Source organism: Enhydra lutris, unplaced genomic scaffold, assembly GCF_002288905.1.
Source record: "Enhydra lutris kenyoni isolate GAN:26980312 unplaced genomic scaffold, ASM228890v2 scaffoldscaffold17, whole genome shotgun sequence".
NCBI lineage: Eukaryota > Metazoa > Chordata > Mammalia > Carnivora > Mustelidae > Enhydra > Enhydra lutris.
The window spans coordinates 5,065,893-5,084,414 of NW_019154101.1; the positions used below are offsets into that span (position 1 = coordinate 5,065,893).

The 18,522-nt window shown below is 45.6% G+C and overlaps 1 protein-coding gene across 3 annotated transcripts in view; it reads left to right on the top strand.

Annotated features, from left to right (window-relative positions):
* Positions 1 to 18,451, top strand: part of LOC111147557 (exportin 5) — a 45,815-nt gene extending 27,364 nt beyond the window's left edge. For 2 of the 3 annotated variants that reach the window (XM_022503651.1, XM_022503653.1), the window contains 13 exons: positions 369 to 550; positions 8,032 to 8,132; positions 9,903 to 9,999; positions 11,170 to 11,306; positions 12,181 to 12,278; positions 12,828 to 12,874; positions 13,247 to 13,344; positions 13,976 to 14,038; positions 14,825 to 14,907; positions 15,359 to 15,466; positions 15,600 to 15,737; positions 15,925 to 16,089; positions 16,453 to 18,451. In XM_022503651.1, the coding sequence (XP_022359359.1) occupies positions 369 to 550; positions 8,032 to 8,132; positions 9,903 to 9,999; positions 11,170 to 11,306; positions 12,181 to 12,278; positions 12,828 to 12,874; positions 13,247 to 13,344; positions 13,976 to 14,038; positions 14,825 to 14,907; positions 15,359 to 15,466; positions 15,600 to 15,737; positions 15,925 to 16,089; positions 16,453 to 16,590 (1,455 nt within the window). In that variant the 3' untranslated portion in view covers positions 16,591 to 18,451. Of the gene's footprint in view, positions 1 to 368; positions 551 to 8,031; positions 8,133 to 9,902; positions 10,000 to 11,169; positions 11,321 to 12,180; positions 12,279 to 12,827; positions 12,875 to 13,246; positions 13,345 to 13,975; positions 14,039 to 14,824; positions 14,908 to 15,358; positions 15,467 to 15,599; positions 15,738 to 15,924; positions 16,090 to 16,452 lie in introns of all 3 variants that reach the window. The other variant, XM_022503652.1, reaches the window with a different exon arrangement.
* The last annotated feature ends 71 nt before the right edge of the window (positions 18,452 to 18,522 follow it).

Genomic DNA, 18,522 nt, shown 5'->3' on the forward strand with positions numbered 1-18,522 from the left:
GGAGCCTGATGCGGGACTCGATCCCGGGTCTCCAGGATCATGACCTGAGCTGAAGGCAGTCGCTCAACCAACTGAGCCACCCAGGCGCCCCCAGGCATCTTTTAATTGGGATCCTGCAAGAGGGTCATTGCAGCCCTTAGTAGAACAGCCTCATGTAAAGGAAATTTCAGGAGCCCACCACTCATCCTGAAGATGGCGATGAAAGGACCCCTCTTAGACTGACCCTAACAGAAGGGATGGGATGGGGGCAGGGTCCTTTCCTTCTCCCTGGCCTCTGGTATCACATTTGCCGTAACCTTGCATGTGTGTAATAACACTTTTGATTTTCGTTCTCTTTATGGCTGCCTTTGTTTTATGTTTTTCTGTAGATGAGTTTTTGTGTATATAGCATTCTGGGTGTTGTGAAACGAACTTGCTGGCCCACTGACCTAGAAGAGGCCAAAGCTGGGGGATTCATCGTGGGTTATACGCCCAGTGGAAATCCAGTCTTCCGTAACCCCTGCACAGAACAGATTCTGAAACTTCTTGACAATTTGCTTGCACTTATAAGGTGAGTTGCAATAATGGTTTTTCTGTTGTTTAATTTTTTTACTTTAAGAATCTCTAAAGTGTAATCTGTTTCTGTTTCTTCAGATCACAGTGGTTGGTAAACGGAATAGTTCTTGTTTTTTTCTCGACTGGGATCTCTCTTTTTTTTTAAATATCACTAGCCCTCACTTGCCTGAGTCTTGCGTTCCAAGTGAACACATGACGGCTGATCCCAAAATGGCTTTTCTCATTTGGAGCCTCTTCTCTATGCTCCTCTCCTACTTCCTTATACTTTGTACCTACTTTTTTTTTTTAAGATTTTATTCATTTATTTTGAGAGAGAGTGCATGAGCACGGGGAGGGGCAGACGGAGAGGGAGAAGCAGCCTCTGTGCCGAGTAAGGAGCCAAACTCGAGACCTCATCCCAGGACCTTGGGATCGTGACCTGAGCCAACGGCAGACACTTAACCGACTGCACCACCCAGGCGCCCCGTGATTCTTTTCTCTCTCTCATAGTATTTCTGAGCTACAGGCTAGAATTCTGTTCCAGTGGTTTTTGGCCTCTTACCCAGGGTGGAAGAGCAGTATCTCAACTGGGCAAACCAAATGACTCATGTCTCTGGGACACAGTGCTAGAAGCAGACTCTAGATCATCAGCTTAAGAATCCAAGGGTTTAAGTTAAAGTTGACCAAATTGGAGAGCTGGAGTGTCTGAAAGAGTGGTCACTGGGGATCTGTCTATAGAAAAAGGCTTTCTTTTGTTCTCATTTCAAAAGGAGGAAAGACATTTCAGTAAAGAAGTATGGCTTACATATTGAGAGCGTAGTAAAATATCTAGTCAAGGAAAGGTTTGCTTCCATATTGGTGTTTTTAAAACCAGAAAGTTCTGGGGCGCCTGGTGGCTCAGTGGGTTAAAGCCTCTGCCTTCGGCTCGGGTCATGATCCTGGGATCGAGCCCCACATCAGGCTCTCTGCTCAGTGGCGAGCCTGCTTCCCCTTCTCTCTCTGCCTGCCTCTCTGCCTACTTGTGATTTCTCTCTCTGTCAAATAAATAAAGAAATTAAAAAAAAAAAAATCCCACCTCCTAATACCATCACATTTAGGGGTAGGGTTTTTAAAAAAAAAAAAAAAAAACCAGAAAGTTCTTCTGTAGCTTAGAGAAAAGTAAAAGTGATGGAGTCAGTTAGCAACATTCTTTTTAGGCTTATGGCCAGAGTCCCTGTAGTGGGAGCCCAGACCTGGAAAGAAAGTTCATTCCTGATTGGGCGAGACCATAAGAATAGAATGGTTGTCATCTTGATACTTTTTTAAGAATTGAGTGTTTTTGGAAAATCCCGGAGGCAGAAGATATTTTGAAAAAATGTTCACCACAGTTATGGAGTTTGATTCTTTGAATAGTGTGCATCTGGAGCTATTAGAGTTTTGTCTTGAGTGAGTTTTATCTTGAAGTGTGATGTAAGGGCACAAACAGATGTAAGGAAAGGACAGGAATTATGATTGTATATAGCTGCACTTTCACAAGGGAAGCTCGCTCCTGCGATCAGCACCCAGACCAACAAGCAACCTAGCAAACACCTCAAGTCAGTACCTGTCCTTCAGGGGAAACCGGTATTCTGACCTTCCCACATTTTGCCTGGTTTTCTGAGTTTTCATCAATGGAGTTAGAAGCATACATGCCTTGGTGTCTGGCTTCTCTTGCTCAGTAATTTGTGAGTCGTCCGAGTTACTGCGTGTCCTTGTGGTTCACTCTTTCACATTGCCGGCATGGTAGTCTGTTTTGTAATTATTCTGCCACTTACTTATTCATTTAGAATTGGTGGGCTTTTTGGTAGTTTCCAGCATTTTATTGTTAAAAATAGTGCAGTCGTGCTGCTGTTAGCATTCTTGTAAATGTTTTGGGGGGCATATGTAATTTCTGTTGGGTTGGAATAGAATCCTACATGTAAGAGTAGAATTCCTGGTTCATAAGGTACGCATATTTTCTATTTTGTAGATAGAACCAAATAGTTTTCTAAAGTGATGTACTAAAATTGCTATTCCCACCAGTTGGGTATTGGAGCTGTGAGTTTTAATTCCTTGTCACATAGTCTCGTAACAGTGCCATGTGGGGCTGGCTATCGAGCACTTGAAATGTGACTGGTCTGAAATGAGATAGGCTGTAAGTGTAAAATACACACCAGATTTCAAAAACTTGGTACAAGAAAGGAATATAAAATATCTTGTTAATTTTTTATATTGATGTTGAAATGATGTATGTTTGTTTTGTGTGCATTGGGTTAAGTAGAATTAATATGACCTGTTTCTTTTTGCTTTCTAAGCTTGGCTGGCTAGAAAATTTTGTTTTATGTATTTCTTGAAAGATTTTACTTATTCGAGAGAGCGTGCAAATGCATGCACGTGCGCGTGCGCAGGAGCAGGGGGAGGAGCAGAGGGAGAAGTGGACTTCTGATGAGCAGGGAGCGCAATGTAAGGGCTCGTTCCCAGGACCCTGGGATCCTGACCAGAGCCGAAGGCAGTCGCTTAACTTACTGAGCCATCCAGGTGCTCCTGGCTAGAAAATTTTAATTGGCTCATGTGGCTTACATTATATTTCTGTTAAATAATGTTGTTCCTAGTAGGTCAGATGGAGGACAGATGTGGGGAGCAGAACTCGGGTTCTCAAAAGGTGCATTGTCGTCTTCATCTGTTAAAATAACACCTTTTCTGTTAACTTGAAGTTTGTTACGTTATATCTGTATGTCTTCTATATATTTTCTCAAAATCTTTATCTGTGTGATCTCTTGTTTAGCATAGCGACTATACTCCTCAGGTAGTACTGAGAAGATTTCACATAGGTACAGATCATACAAAACTTAAAACTTTTGTTACCCGGTTGTTTTTCTTTGCTGAGCAGTAACTAGTTTTCTCTTAACGTGGAAGCACAGAACCCTGCCTTGCAAGAGAGTCAGGAAAGGTGATGTTTCAGGAGCCTAAACATTATGAGGAATTGTAGATGTCCCTGCTGTGAGCACTGACAGGAAATCAGCGATATCGAAGCAATATATACTCTTGAGTCCTCATACCACTTCTTATGAGTTAGAAGTATAGCCCCATGGGACCATCATCTTCTTAAGCAGGAGGAGGGGAGACCATAAGGAATACAAGATTCTGTTGTAGTGTCAGGGATGTTTGACCAAGAATGCGTTAATAATATCTTTTTAAAATTACATCTTGAGGCCACAGCCACACTTAATTAAAGGATTAAAAAAAACAGATAGCTTGTCTGCTCCCAGTCAGACTCAAAACTGAATTTCTTCTCAGTAAGAACTGATTTTTTCAGAGATCATTTCATAGTATTAGCCATCTTCCCAAACCACTGAGAAAGACTTATAGTAGAAACCAAATTGCAGCTTTTCAAAGTAAGTGGCACCTTTTATCAATTCTTGGGCTCTGCACAGCAGTAGATAAAGGCTATGGCAGAGTTTTGGCTGGCCTCACAAAATAGGAGCAAAGTGACTCCCAGCGGCATGATTGAGAGATTATACACCGAGACAAGTGCAGTTTAGCCCAGGGGTGTAAGAGTACTCCAACATACAAAAATAAACTAGTGTAATACACCATGTTAATAGAACAAAGGAAAAAACCCACGTGATCATCTTAATTGACACAAAAAAGCATTTGACAAAATCTAAATTTAACACCTTTTGATGATAAAAACACTCAGCAGACTGTGAGTAGAAGGGAACTTGTTTGACATGAAACATTATTCTTAGGAAAAATCCATAGCTTATATCTTACTCAGTGATTAAAGATGGAGTGGTTTCCTCCTACCATCAGGAACATGACATGGATGCCCAGTTCCACTGCCATTTGACATTATGTACTGGCAGTCGTAGATGGAGAATTAAGGCAAGAAAAAGAAATAAAGGTATCCAAATTGGAAAAGAAGTAAACTATCTCCATTCATAAATGAAAATCCCCCCAGACTCACCAAAAAAGATGCTCATCATCATTAAAGGTCTAATGAGGGAAGTGCAAATCAAAACCATGAGATACCACTTCACACCCAACAGAATGGTTGAAATAAATAGTAATAATAATTATTTAAGAAACAGAATTATGGGGCACCTGGGTGGCTCATTCAGTTAAGCACCTGACTCTTGATTTCAGCTCTGGTCATGATCTCAGGGTTGTGAGATTGAGCCCTGTGTCAGGCTCCATGCAGCCTGCTTAAGAGTCCCTCTCCCTCTGTGCCTCATCATACACCCCCACCCCAGAATTATACATTTTGGCAATGATGAGGAGAAACTAATACCCTTGTGTGTTGCTGGTGAGCAACATAAAATGGTTTAGCTACTATGGAAAAAAGAAAATGGTTTATTTTTCAGAAATTTAAATATAGAATTATCACATGACCTGTCATTTCCACTCATGCATATATACCCTAAAGAGTTGCCAACAGGTACGCAAACAAATACTTGCTGAGTAATGTTCTCCCAGCACTATATCACAGTAGCCAATCAGTGGAGATGCAGATATCCAGCCACAGGAAGGAAGGAAGGATTATTAACGTGCTGTAATGTAAAAGAACCTTAAAAGTATTACACTGAGTGAAAGACGCCAGACACAGAAGGCCATGTATTGTATAATTCCATTTATAATTCCGATTTATAATTCGATTTGTGTGAAATATCAATAGATAAATTTATCTACTTATTAATGGATAAATCTATAGAGACAGTAAATTGGTGCTTCCAGAAGCTGGAGGAAGGGAGAAATGGAGATTAACTGCTAGTTACCTAACTGTTCCTACTTCTTGGCAGTGGGGAGGTGGGGGCGGTGGGGAGGGGACAGAGGGTGCGACCTGCCCTTGGCCCCAGTCATTCCCTGCTTGGAAGTTTCCCTTAAGTATTACATGTTAAAAGTTGAGGGGCGCCTCGGTGGCTCAATCAGTTAAGCATCTGCCTTTGGCTCAGGTCATGATTCCTGGGTCCTGGGATCGAGCCCCGCATGAGGCTCCCTGCTCAATGGGAAGGCTGCTTGTCCCTCTCCCGCTTCCCCTGTTTGTGTTCCCTCTCTCGCTGTGTCTGTCTCTGTCAAATAATAAAATCTTCAAAAAAAAAAAAAGAAAAAGATAATGAAATTAATGAAGCTGAGGAACAGTAAAAAAGATTGAAGAGAAGGTAGCAGCCTAAAGAATATGTGGGTCACTCTAAGCAGTTACTAATAATCATGGGAGTGCACTGTTGGGGGAATATAAAATGGACTGCTGCAAAAAAACAGTTGGACTGTTCCTCAAAAAAATAAAAGTAATATCATATGATCCAGCAATTCTAGTTCTGGGTTCTCAAAAGGAATGAAAACAGGGTCTCGGAGACTTATTTATACACTCAAATTCATAGCAGCATTATTTATACTAGCTAAAACGTGGAAGCTGCTTGGCCGGCTCCGTCGGAAGATCATGAGACTCTTGATTTCAGGGTTGTAAGTTGGAGCCGCACATTGGGTATAGAGATTACTTAAAAATAAAATCATTAACAAAAAAAAGTGGAAGCAACCGAAGTGTCCATCAGTGGATGAATGTGATATGTACATCCAATAGAATATCTTTCAGCCTTTAAAAGGGAGGCAGTTCTTCAATGGTACAACATGGATGAACTTTGAGGACATTGTGCTAAATGACAGAAGCTGGTCACAGAAGGACAAATCCTGTAGGATTCTACTTACATAAGATGCTGAATATGGTCAAAATCCTAAAGTCAGAAAGTATAATGGTGGTTGCTAGGAGCCAGGAGAGGGAAGAATGGGGAGATACTGTTTATTAGGTCAGAGTTTCAGTTTTATAAGACAAAAAATAGGGGATGGATAGTGGTGATGGTTGCACAACAGTCTGAGTGTATTTAGTGCCACTGAACTGTACACTTAAAAGTGATAAATTTTATGTTATATGTATTTTACCACAATGGAAAAAACGGGAGGTCATAAAGCCTATTGGAAATATCAGTATAAGCAAGCCAGGCCACGGACCAGAAGACGTTTGCAGCACGTGACTTGCAAAGCACCAGTATCCAGCAATTCAATGTGCTTGTCCATCATAGAGAAACTCAACATGTGTACACAAGAACGCTGCAGAAAAGCTTATTGCTAGAAGACGAGACAAACTTATTAGCACTCAGGGAGGTGGGGAGATAAACTAGAACGAATTAAGTGGCCTCCTAAAAGTTAAAATGTTTGTACTGACTGTACATGTTTAGATTTAATAAACAGTGTTGAGTATTTTTTTTTTTTTAATTTAAAAGCATGGTCTAAAATGATCTGTTTGGTGTGCATTTTTTTTAAAGATTTTATTTGTTTATTTGACAGAGACAGCAAGAGAGGGAGCATAAGCAGGGGGAGTGGGGGAGGGAGAAGCGGGCTCCCCACTGAGCAGAGAGCCCAATGCAGGGGTTGATCCTAGGACCCTGGGATCATGACCTTAGCTGAAGGCAGATGCTTCACGATGGAGATACCCAGGTGCCCTGTTCAGTGTGCATCTTAAATATTTAACCCTTCTGGTTTTTTCTCTTATATTTTGTAACTTTCTCTACGTTTGAAATCTTATTATAATTACCTTTTAAAAGAAAGATAGGTGGTTACACTCTGTGCCTGTGGATTGTTGGTGGTGCCATTGGTATGGGTGAAAAGGGCTGACAGCTGTGGATGGCACTAGCTCAGGTCTGTAGTCATTGCTCCTTAATCCTCCACAGCCAGTGACTGCTCAGATGAGGCATTTTGGTCTTCTGTTGGGAGCTGTGACAGTCCTTCCAGCAGGCAGAAGCAACTGTCAGAGCATTGTATGGTCCAGGCTCTTAGAATGAAAACCAGACATCTGAACATGGGGGCGTTTCATTACCTGCTCTGTGTTCTAGCCTGTGAAAGCACAGGGCCTCTAACATCTCCTGTCTCCCCGTCAGTCTGCAAACTGAGAGTGCCCAGGCATTACCTCAGGTTTGAAAGAATTTCTGTCCCGGGGTGCCTGGGGGCTCAGTCAGTCGAGCGGTTGAACATCTGATTCTTGGCTTTCTCTCAGGTCATGATCCTCAGGGTTGTGGGATCGAGCCCTGCATTGGGCTCTGTGTTGGGTGTGGAGTTTGCTTGGGATTCTCTCTCTCCCTCTCCCTCTGTCCCTCGCCCCACTCACATGCGTGGCGTGCACAGGCTCTCTCTGCCTCTCTTTATGAGACTGATGCACTGCCCCCTGCGCTAAGAAGGCACTTCTCCTTCTTTTTAAAACAAGTCTTTTTAAAAAAGAATTTTCCTTTCTGGCTTTAGATCGTGATAGCATCCAGCTATCTCAGGATTTGCTTCTTGTCTTGATTGCGTTTAGGTATTGAATACTATACAGCCAAATAGTCTATTCCTGGTGCCAGGGAAACATTTAATTCTATGTGGATGTGTAGTATCACTGAGTTACAGGATGAAACCCATTCTTTCCTTCTGCAGGCCGACTAGGAAAAGTTCACATAGTGTCCTTGTTTCTTGCAGAACTCACAATACTTTATATGCACCAGAAATGCTGGCCAAGATGGCAGAGCCTTTCACAAAGGCTCTGGATATGCTTGAAGCGGAGAAATCTGCGATTTTAGGTAAGAAATCGGTCCATTTTTTCTTTTCTTGAAGTTTACCTTACCTCTGATGGACCCTCCAGCAGCTTCAGCGTGCCTGTGTCACCATCCCCTCCTCTTTGCCTGGCACTACCTCAACCGCCTCTTTCTCTGTGGAGTTCCTACAGGGTCTCCAGGAACAAGTGCGTTGACGTCATTATCTTTGGTCTGTAGAGGCAGTTTCTCCCCTCTGCCACCCCCTCTGCACTGTTAACCCTTCCAGGTAGAGGTGTCAGAGCCTTTAGCTTATAAATAAACCATGGTTCTTTGACCTGAAGGATGTTGGCAGACTTTACCTGCTTTCACATATGAAAAAAAGTGATAAATCAGTTAAGCTTTTAGATAAATGAATCTTAAAAGCAGTTAAACTAAAATAGCTTTAATTAGCTGTATATGTATTATTAAAAATTTTAAAGGAATAGATTCTAAACCATGTCTCCCAGTTGTTACCTTGATTGAAGTGTTGCTATAACTCATTTTTCACCTTAGTAACTGTGCAATCGTGTGATGAGTGCTGGGAAGGGAAGTGGCCATGTGTTTATTGGGAAACCTCACCCGTGTTGGAGAGGAGTTGGAGGACTGCCTCCTAGTAGAGACTTGAAGGATAAGTAGGAAGGAGCTTCTCAGGTTGGACAAGAGATGTTGAGCCTTCTGGGCAAACAGAACGTACAAGGTACAAGGCAGGTACAAGATGCTGCAGCGCGCAGGGAAGAGCCTGGTGTATCCAGGAAGTAGAGTGGTGACCCAGTGCAGCTGGAACACACAGAGCGAGGAGTGGTTAGAAGTTTGAGCCAGGGACGTTCAGAGTTGCCTAACCCTTGTGCCCGTCTCTGAAGCTTTGTGCCGGCTCACCATCACAGCCCCCACAGGGTCTCTCCGTGCCAGCAGTGACCTGGGCCTGGGCCTGGCTGTCAGTAAGCGGGCCAGTGAGCATTCCTCGGCTGTGACATTCGTGAAAAGAAGGGTGTTAATTGGCCTTTCTGGAGCTTGTTTCTGTGTGTCTCGGCTTACATGGTCGTGGGCCTTTTCCTTTGGCATCACTGCACTAAAGGTCCTCATTACAGAAAATAAAAATAGAATATCAAGAAATGTAATTTCTATAAAAAATAGGTATTGCTTCACCACCCATTCCCACTCCCCCAACCTGCCATTCAGTTATTCAAATAAAGCCAGGAATTCCTCCTATAGAAATAGATGGTCACCCAAAACATACTAGAATGGACAAACCGTTCCCTCTGTCAGCTTCCAGCCGTGAGCAAGACTTGAAATTAAAAACTGCCTCTGATGAGAAATTTAGCTCTTTTGGATCTTCGAGATCTTGGTCATACGATAATGAGTTTCATTATGATTTGCCTTACATGTTGGGCTTTTGCCTGAAGTGTTGCTTGAAAGGCTCCATGACTTAAAAAGCAGGGCAGGGGGGCATCCCCAGTGCTTTATGAAGGATCATTTTGAGCTGTCATCCTGTGTTTTGGTACAAGTCCCATCTGGAGAACCCCAGGCTAAAGTTGGAGTGCCCAGGTCTAGTCTGAAGTCAGGATCACTGAAAAAGTTTCCCCCTTTCCTTGCCAAAACAACACTGCAGTCACCTTGAAGGGAGCTCATAACACCTCCATTTGGTAGAAGACATGGCGAGCTGCTTTGTGTTTACGGCACTTGTCACCCCACACCACATCTGCCTGTGGTAGGGTGTCGGCAGGTTAAGATCCTTGGCAGCAGAAAAGCATGTTCATGACCCATCTTTCCCTGTAGGCTTACCTCAGCCTCTCTTGGAACTGAATGACTCTCCTGTCTACAAAACGGTCTTAGAAAGGATGCAGCGTTTCTTCTCCACCCTGTATGAAAACTGGTAAGGAACCAGTGCTACTTCTCTCTCTCCTTTTTATTTATTTATTTATTTATTAAAAAAAAAAAAAGATTTTATTTATTCATTTGACAGAGACACAGTGAGAGAGGGAACACAAACAGGGGCCGGGGGAGAGGGAGAAGCAGACTCCCTGTTGAGCAGGGAGCCTGTTACGGGACTCGATCCCAGGACCCTGGGATCATGACCAGAGCTAAAGGCAGCTGCTTAACCAACTGAGCCACCCAGGCACCCCTATTCTCTTTTTAGACATGTATAGTATAGGAATGCCATGGATAGGACTTCTGATGTAGATTCTAGTGTTCAGGTAAGATGAAGTAAAAATTTGATAGGAAACCAATGATTCTAATGTCACACCGAAATGAATTGGCTGACTTTCTTGCATTTGCTTTTTTTTTTTTTTTTTTTTTTAAAGATTTTTTTTTTTTTTTTTACAGACAGAGATCACAAGTAGGCAGAGAGGCAGGCAGAGAGAGAGGAGGAAGCAGGCTCCCTGCTGAGCAGAGAGCCCGATGCGGGGCTCGATCCCAAGACTCTGGGATCATGACCTGAGCCGAAGGCAGAGGCTTCAACCCACTGAGCCACCCAGGCGCCCCTTGCATTTGCTTTTTTATAATTGTCATGTATGTCTCGGCCCTAGCCATAACTTGACATTTTATGCCTAACTGGTCTGTTTCCGGGGCATAAAATGCTGAGACCACAGTGTCAGATACTTTGAGCAGGGCTGCATTTTCTCAGAGCCCTCACCATTCAACCTACTTTGAATGGGACTCTGGAGGCCTCTAGGCAGACTTTTTCTTTGTGTCCTGGTTGTAGGATGGGGAGGTAACTGGCCATCCCATAGCACACCACACCCCAGACGTTGTCCTCACTCACCCAGTGCTCCGCTCAGCCAGGCTAACCAAAAGAGACTCTTCATTGTAACATCGTGTTCCTTACGAAGTAATGAAGGCTACTGTTGATCTCGGGTGCCAACATCTGTCTTTAAAAAGATGGCTAAATTGGCTATCAAGTTCCCTTAAAGGCAGGTGAGGGGTGCATTACTGATTGAGCTGAAGTTACCTTACAAATCAGATAAGCTAGAAATTCCTGGGGTGTTCGGGGCTGGCAGCGACCAAGGTGGGCTTTGTCACTGCCTGTGATGTTCCCTTGCAGTTTCCACATCCTCGGGAAGGCGGGTCCTTCCATGCAGCAGGACTTCTACACCGTGGAGCACTTGGCTACTCAGCTCCTCAGCTCGGCCTTTGTCAACTTGAACAATATTCCTGACTACCGTCTCAGACCCATGCTTCATATCCTTTCCAAAGTCCCTGTATAAACCCAAAGAGCTGGGAGATTGAAGACAGGAGCTGCTTTCAGGCACTGGAGGAGGCAGAGCTGAGCAGTGTGGAATAGATGGAATCATTTATCCGAGTGTGTGATAATCACATTCAGTGGAGGAGAAGATTGGCGTAAATGGCAGGAAAACAGGAAGGCAGACTGGGGGCAGGTCTTCAAAGTGTTCTCCCTCGGGGTAAATCTTGACAACCCACTTCTTGGAAATAGGAAAGACAAAGGGTTTTTGTTTGTTTTTTTTTTTAATCTCTTCTATATCCTGTCAGGTGCTTCCTCTCATACTTCATTCCCATTTGGACTGACTCGCTCTTTTTTTTTTTTTTTTTTTTTTTTTTTTTTTAATGTTTTTGAGAGTATGTTTCTTCCCTGGAGTTAAAGGAGAACTTTAGGTAAAAGAGAGTGTTCCTCCTCTTTGGGCAAATAAATGCCTGTAATGTGCAGCCTAGTATCCATTCCTCAGAAGCCAGGGCTTTTTGGAAAAGAGTTTGAAGATTTTTGCCCCCCCCTTTTTAAAAGATTTTATTTATTAGAGAGCATGAGAGAGGAGATAAACTGCAGGGGAGGGGCAGAGTGAGAGGGAGAAGCAGACTCCCTGCTGAGATGCAGGGGTCCTGGGATCATGACCTGACCTGAAGGCAGACGCTTAACCAGCTGAGCCACCCAGGTGCCCCAGATTTTTGCCTATTAACACAGAATGTCCTAGGCATCTTGTAGGTCTTTTTAGGGTTAACTCTGCCCATAGGGGTATCCTGCTGCCTGGCAGGAGAGGGGTGCCTTAGAAAGAGAGGGGTCTGTGTTCATGTGCTAAAACTTCTTAACCCGCCGCGCCATGGGTCTTTGTGAAGCCTCTGGTGCTCTTCTGTCCCCCGGAGCACTATGAAGCCCTGGTGTCTCCAATTCTTGGACCTCTTTTCACCTACCTCCACATGGTAAGAGATTGTCAGAAGGGGGAGCAAAGAGGACCCTTAGGCGGGTTGGCCTGTCATATGAGTTTTGCAAGTCAGGAGTTCCTGAAAGTGTCCCCTGCTCTTGGCTTTGCTTGCTGCGGTGGATTGAGCCCCCCTTCCCTTCCCCCCGAACTAGACTGATTCAGTTGCCTACGAAGACCTGCACACTAGTTCTGCTCCTGACCTCCTGTTAACTGAGGAGAGGCGATCAGGGGAGTCCCTCCTCTGGGTCTGTTTCCCCACCTGTGGGATTAAGCAGGAGGACCAGCTGGGTAGAGAACAATGTCCAGAAAGACCTGGGAATTCTACAGTATCGCTGATTCTTTCCAAGCATGGGATACCCTGTTCTTTCACGGGCACAAGAGAGGTTCTAGAGACCACATCTGGTAGTTTAACCTTCTGGGGTTCCCAAGGCTGTCATTGAGATCTTAGAATCATCTTCGGTTCATTCTACTCATGAAGTGGACCACAGATATTATCTGTTACAACTTCTTCCCCATTGTCAGCATTATTTCCCTTTTGTTTTCCCAGAGGCTTTCCCAGAAATGGCAAGTCATCAACCAGAGGAGCCTGCTGTGGTAAGAAGCATCTCTTCTCTTGGTGGGAGCACTGTTCTTCAGGGCTAGAAAGCTGCAGATTATGGTCGTCCTCAGCCTACATGGTAGATGGCTTGTCTGTGACCGTTAGGCATACTCTGTCTTAGGAGGGTGCTGAGACATCCTTACCCACTTTGGATTTTGATCTAGTACCTTTAGCCCACTGGATAGAGTCAAGTAATAATGTCTGCCTCAGTGGATCATTGCTGTCCCGTTCCCAGCATTGGCGTGGAACGTAGACCGAAGGAAGCCAGGAGAAGGAAGTGAGCACAGATGGTCTGGTTAGGGGCACTGTTTTTCTTGTCCTTCCCTCTTTTGTACTCCTGTGGAACTTGGCCCCCTGCTTTTCTGCAGTGGGGAAGATGACACCGCGGATGACAACCCAGAGTCTCAAGAGATGTTAGAGGAACAACTGGTGAGGATGTTAACCCGAGAAGTCATGGACCTAATCAGTAAGTGGCATGTGGGACGTAGGGGTAGTAGAGAAGATTTTTTCTGGGAAAAGAACTGGTTGCTCATCCAGTCTCATTAAGGCATGTTTACAGCATTACTGACAGATGGTTAAGAAATAATGAACTAGATAGAAACCAGGTAGTCCTTAAATCAACTGAAGGACATCCTATGAATTATAGACTCTATTGTATTTCTAAGACTAGAATATGTGGGAATGGTTTAAAATAATAGAAATTTGGACTAATGGCAGGAGTAACTTCCTGGTTTTGTCAAAATGGGAAAATTTTTATAACTTGGACATGAGGTGGCTAATTTTCTTTTTTCTTTTTTGGTTATTTCATTTGTTTGAGATTCACAGTAGACCAAGGATGTATCAGTAGACATTCTCTCCTGGTCACCTGCTCTCAGAAAATTCTGTCATTTTCCTCTAGTTGATTGAAGTTAAAGGGGCACCAGAGCAGTCCGGTCAAACACCACCTCTGTTTCTGCTGGTGAAGGTGGTTTTGTGCCTGGACAGTGCCCCACTTTTCCCCCAATTTCATCTGCCCGGAAGACCATTTGGGATTTATTGTCCAGAGGTGGCTCTTGTCTCGTGGCAGAAAGCCCAGTAACCCCACTTTCTTGCTTTAGCGGTGTGCTGCGTTTCAAAGAAAACTGCTGACCATGGTACTGCTCCCCCTACAGATGGAGATGGTAAGTAAGCCTGCTGTATGGTCCTCCAGAGGTCTGCCCTTAGACTCCAGAATATTGTCCCTTCTGTAGCCAGGTCAGTTCGCGTAGAAATGGTTTCTCCAGCAGTCTGCACTGGTCGGGGGATGTCCGTCTGGGTTTTCTCTCCGCTGGCCCTCTTGCTGTATTCCTTCAGCATACTCCCACTGGAGAGCCTTTGCACTTGCTGTTTGCTCTACTAGAATAGCTTTTCTCCCAGCTGTATTGTGGCCTGTCCCTCATTCACATGTCACCTCTGAAAGGTCTTCCATGACCAGCTTAGAAAAACTAGCCGCCCCAGCCAGCCACTCTGTGTCCTTCCTTTGCTCTGTTTTTCTTCATAGCACTTAACACTGTGTTAAGTATTAATATTGTTTTACTTCATGTATTCCCTGTTTCCCTTGTTAGGATGTAAACTCCCATCAGGGAAGGGACTTTGTCCTATTCCTGTTAACATCCCCAGGAACTAAGTCTGTGCCTGCTACAGTGGGATCTTCAAATATTTCAACCACAAAAGATCCTCAGTGTTTGCAGCTTTTTAAGTAACTGTTGAGAGAATCTCCTGTTTCCCACTATTTTTCACACTGCAGCCAGATGCACCTCCAGACCTGCCATGGGTAGGGGCTTCTACACCCTCTCAGGCAGCTGGGGGGCTGTCCCAGGACTGCTCATTGACCAGGCAGGCCGGGGTACTCAGCTCTCCCTTACTTGGCGGCCTGCTTTTCTCTGTTCTGAAAGGATGGAGCTTAACATTCTGCTTTCTGCTTACAGATGAAGAGATGATGGCCACAGAGGTTGCCCCCTCCACCATGACAGAGCTTACAGACCTGGGCAAATGTCTAATGAAGCATGAGGTGGGTGGAGGGGACAGGGGAGGGTTTTCTGCTTTCCAGGTATGGCGCCAGCTTCCACTTTTCTCAGCCTATGATGCCATCAAAGAATTCTTTTGGGTTATGCCGCTTTATATGAGTTAAGTTCCTCGTTCCTAAAGCTCCAGAAAACAGTGGGAGAGGTCAAGGTGTCTCCTGTGCCGGCATGGAAAAAGGCTTTCAGAAGCATACGGGCGTGTTGTGGTGTTGGAGCCCAGGCCTGAGCTAGGTCTCCTTACACATGGGTTTTCTCTTCTGTATGGGCTTTTTTTTTTTTTTTTTTGACTGCGTGATACACAGAGGAAATAAGCTCGTCTCCAGTAGCTGCTTTTGTCATGTTCCTGTTTACCTATGAAAACTCCAGCTCCTCGTGCAGAGGCCTACTCAGAAAATTGTGTTCATTTTCTCATTGGAATCCTTCATCCTTTCCCACTAGGATGTTTGTACGGCGCTCTTAATTACAGCCTTCAATTCCCTTGCCTGGAAGGATACTCTGTCCTGCCAGAGGACCACCACCCAGCTCTGCTGGCCTCTGCTCAAACAAGTACGATTATTTACCCCTTCTCCTTACCCCTTATGAGAGGCTGGGATCATGAGGATTGAATCGGTTAGAAGAAGCGGGTTGCTGGGGCTCTCCAAGGGTACCCCTTTGGCTCTGAGCACAGCTGTGTCCCCAGGTGCTGTCAGGGACACTGCTCGCAGATGCCGTCACATGGCTTTTCACCAGCGTGCTGAAGGGCTTACAGACGCACGGGCAGCACGATGGCTGCATGGCTTCCCTGGTGCACCTGGCCTTCCAGATCTATGAGGCGCTGGTGAGTCAAACAGCACGGAGGTGCACTGCAGCTTCAGCCCTTGGGGCCTGCTCCCAGGCGGTTCGGCCGTCATAAAAGCAGGCAGCTGCCAGCTTGCTGGTCCTGCCCCTGGGCATGGTGGGGGATGGGAAAGGTGCCAGGGCCCAGCCATTGCCATTGCATGGTTTTCTATATCCGCACCCTGCAGCGCCCCCGGTACCTGGAAATAAGGGCTGTGATGGAGCAGATCCCTGACATACAGAAGGACTCTCTGGACCAGTTTGACTGCAAGCTGTTGAACCCCTCTCTGCAGAAAGTGGCTGACAAGCGCCGGAAGGACCAATTCAAACGCCTCATTGCTGGCTGCATTGGGGTAGGTCACATGCCTCCCCTAGTGCTCCCTGCTGGCTCGACCCACACTTGTGGTCTTCTTAGATGATGGGTCTGTGCAGACCAGAGACCAGCTGGAGTCACGATTTTTCTTTTAATTTTTTTAAATAGATTTTATTTGTCAGAGAGAGCACAAGCAGAGGGAAGTGGCAGGGAGAGGGAGAAGCAGGCTCCGTGCTGAGTAGGGAGCCCAGTGTGTGGGACTGGATCCCAGGACCCTGGGATCAGGACCTGAGCCAAAGGCAGATGCTTAACCGACTAAGCCACCCAGGCATCCCTGTCATGAACTTTAAAACAACCCACTCCTCAGGGCCCAGCATCAATTCTTTTCATTTGTTTTCCACAGAAACCTTTGGGAGAGCAGTTCCGAAAAGAAGTTCACATTAAGAATCTCCCCTCACTTTTCAAAAAAACAAAGCCAATGCTGGAGACAGAGGTGCTGGACAACGAGGAGGGTGGCCTGGCCACCATCTTTGAACCCTGAATCAAACTTTTGGGCATTCTTCCTCGGCCTTTATTGTCATCTCTTCTTCCCCTTCGTAGCTAATCTCTAGGCCCCTCTCCACTGCCACCTCACCTTACACCACTGTCAGCCTGGAGAGAGATCCAGGTCTGGAGCAGGAGAGAGGGGGGCCCAGTGCAGGGCAGAAGTAACGATACCTAAGGTATCAAGAAAGGGAGTTCGTGCTCATGCCATTCCGTCTAGATTTCCCAGCTATCTCCCATTCTACTTGGAGTTTCAACTTTTCCAAGAAAGAAAAGCTAGAGCAGACTGGCCCTACTCCCCAAGCCCTCCCACCCCCATGTAGCCATATAATACCTGCGTAGAGCAGTAACTCGGGGTGCTAACCCCCAACACTGCAACTAGCCAGGCTTGCAAAGGGGCTTGGTCTACTGCTTGCGCCAGAGAGTTCCTCCTGGGCTGTTGCAAGTCCCGCTGAGCCCCTTTACCACTGGGCTGGCAGAGGACCTTCCCTGTCTCCCAGGGGCATGTCTGGGTCAGGTGCTGAGTGCCGAACTGAATGTGACCAGTTCCTGCTCTTTGTTTCGAGCAAAAATCTGGTCACCTGATGGGATCCCCAGTACAGGCTGTCACCAAGCTCTGGACACAGTGTCGAGAGCAGTACCATCAGGGACCAGGGCTGGGCCAGGATCCAGAGTGCTTTCTGACCTCCCCTTAGAGCTCACACATACTCCATGCACAGTCCCTCAGCGTGGTTTCCCCAGCCCCAGGGTCCACTCAGGCATAAGAGCCACAGTACCCTGTCTAGTGTCATGTGATGCCAGTGGCATCGGAGGATAATGCAGACCAGCTAGACTCTGTCTGTGACCAGCAGCTAGCAAAGCCACTGGTCTCTTCGCGGACTAGTTGGGTCCAGGTGCCTTCAAAAATCTCATGGTCTTTCAGGTCCCTGGTCACTTCTCTCGTGGACCATTTCCAAAAGAAAAGAACATATGCCTTCCTATCACAACCTGTATTGTGAGGCTCCGCTCTGTTCTAAAGGTCACTGGATCGCCCTGTAAGCAGCAGGGACATGAATGCAGGACCCTAGCCTTGAGTCAAGGCTGGCCTTAGCCAGCCATAATCCATACAGAAACCACATAGAATGTCTGCATTCTGGAGGAGGCCGGTCATCCATGCAGCCCACTGACACAAGGGCTTCAGTAAGGACTGAGCAGAATGGCCTGAGCTCAAGCTACAGCTGTGAGCAGGTGGCACCCAGGCAGGGTTGAAGAGAGGTGAACCTAGGCAAACAGGACTTGGGGGTCCTGTGGAGATGTTTCCGTGGCAGATTCACCCCATGCCCTCTTCCTGAGTGGTGCTTTGGGCTGCTTCCTGTCAACTCTGAAGTCTGTCTTAGTAGGTTTACCTCCCAACTTGATGGCAGCGCTGCCTACTCCTCTCTGGTTGGGGCTATGGAGGGCATAGTTGTATTTATTGTGCTGTAATATTTTTAACATCCTGTGACTTCATGTTAGAAGTTTTCTATTGTTTATAGAACCTTTTTGTAGCAACATTAACTCTAAAGCACATCTGCATGTCAGTAAAGATCTCCGTTTCATACAGAAAGGGCCCCATCTGCCTTTTTCAAACCAGTGACTTCTAGTGTCACTACTCCTGAATATCCTGCTAAGGGAACTGGACAGGAAGAGTGATGACTGATGCACCTGTTCTGTTGAGCTTTCTCAAACAGTATGCCAGTCAGGAAAAGATTTCTATTCCTGACAGACCTACACTAGGCTGGTCTTCCCACTCTCCCAGTGTTCTCTGTGGCTGTTGGGCCAGACTCTGAAGCACCGCCCAAAGGGAACTTCTGCTGTCCCTAGTGACTTTTTTTTTTTAAGATCTTATTTTTAAGTAATCTCTACACCCAACACGGGGCTAAATTTAAAATCCTGAGGTCAAGAGTCACCT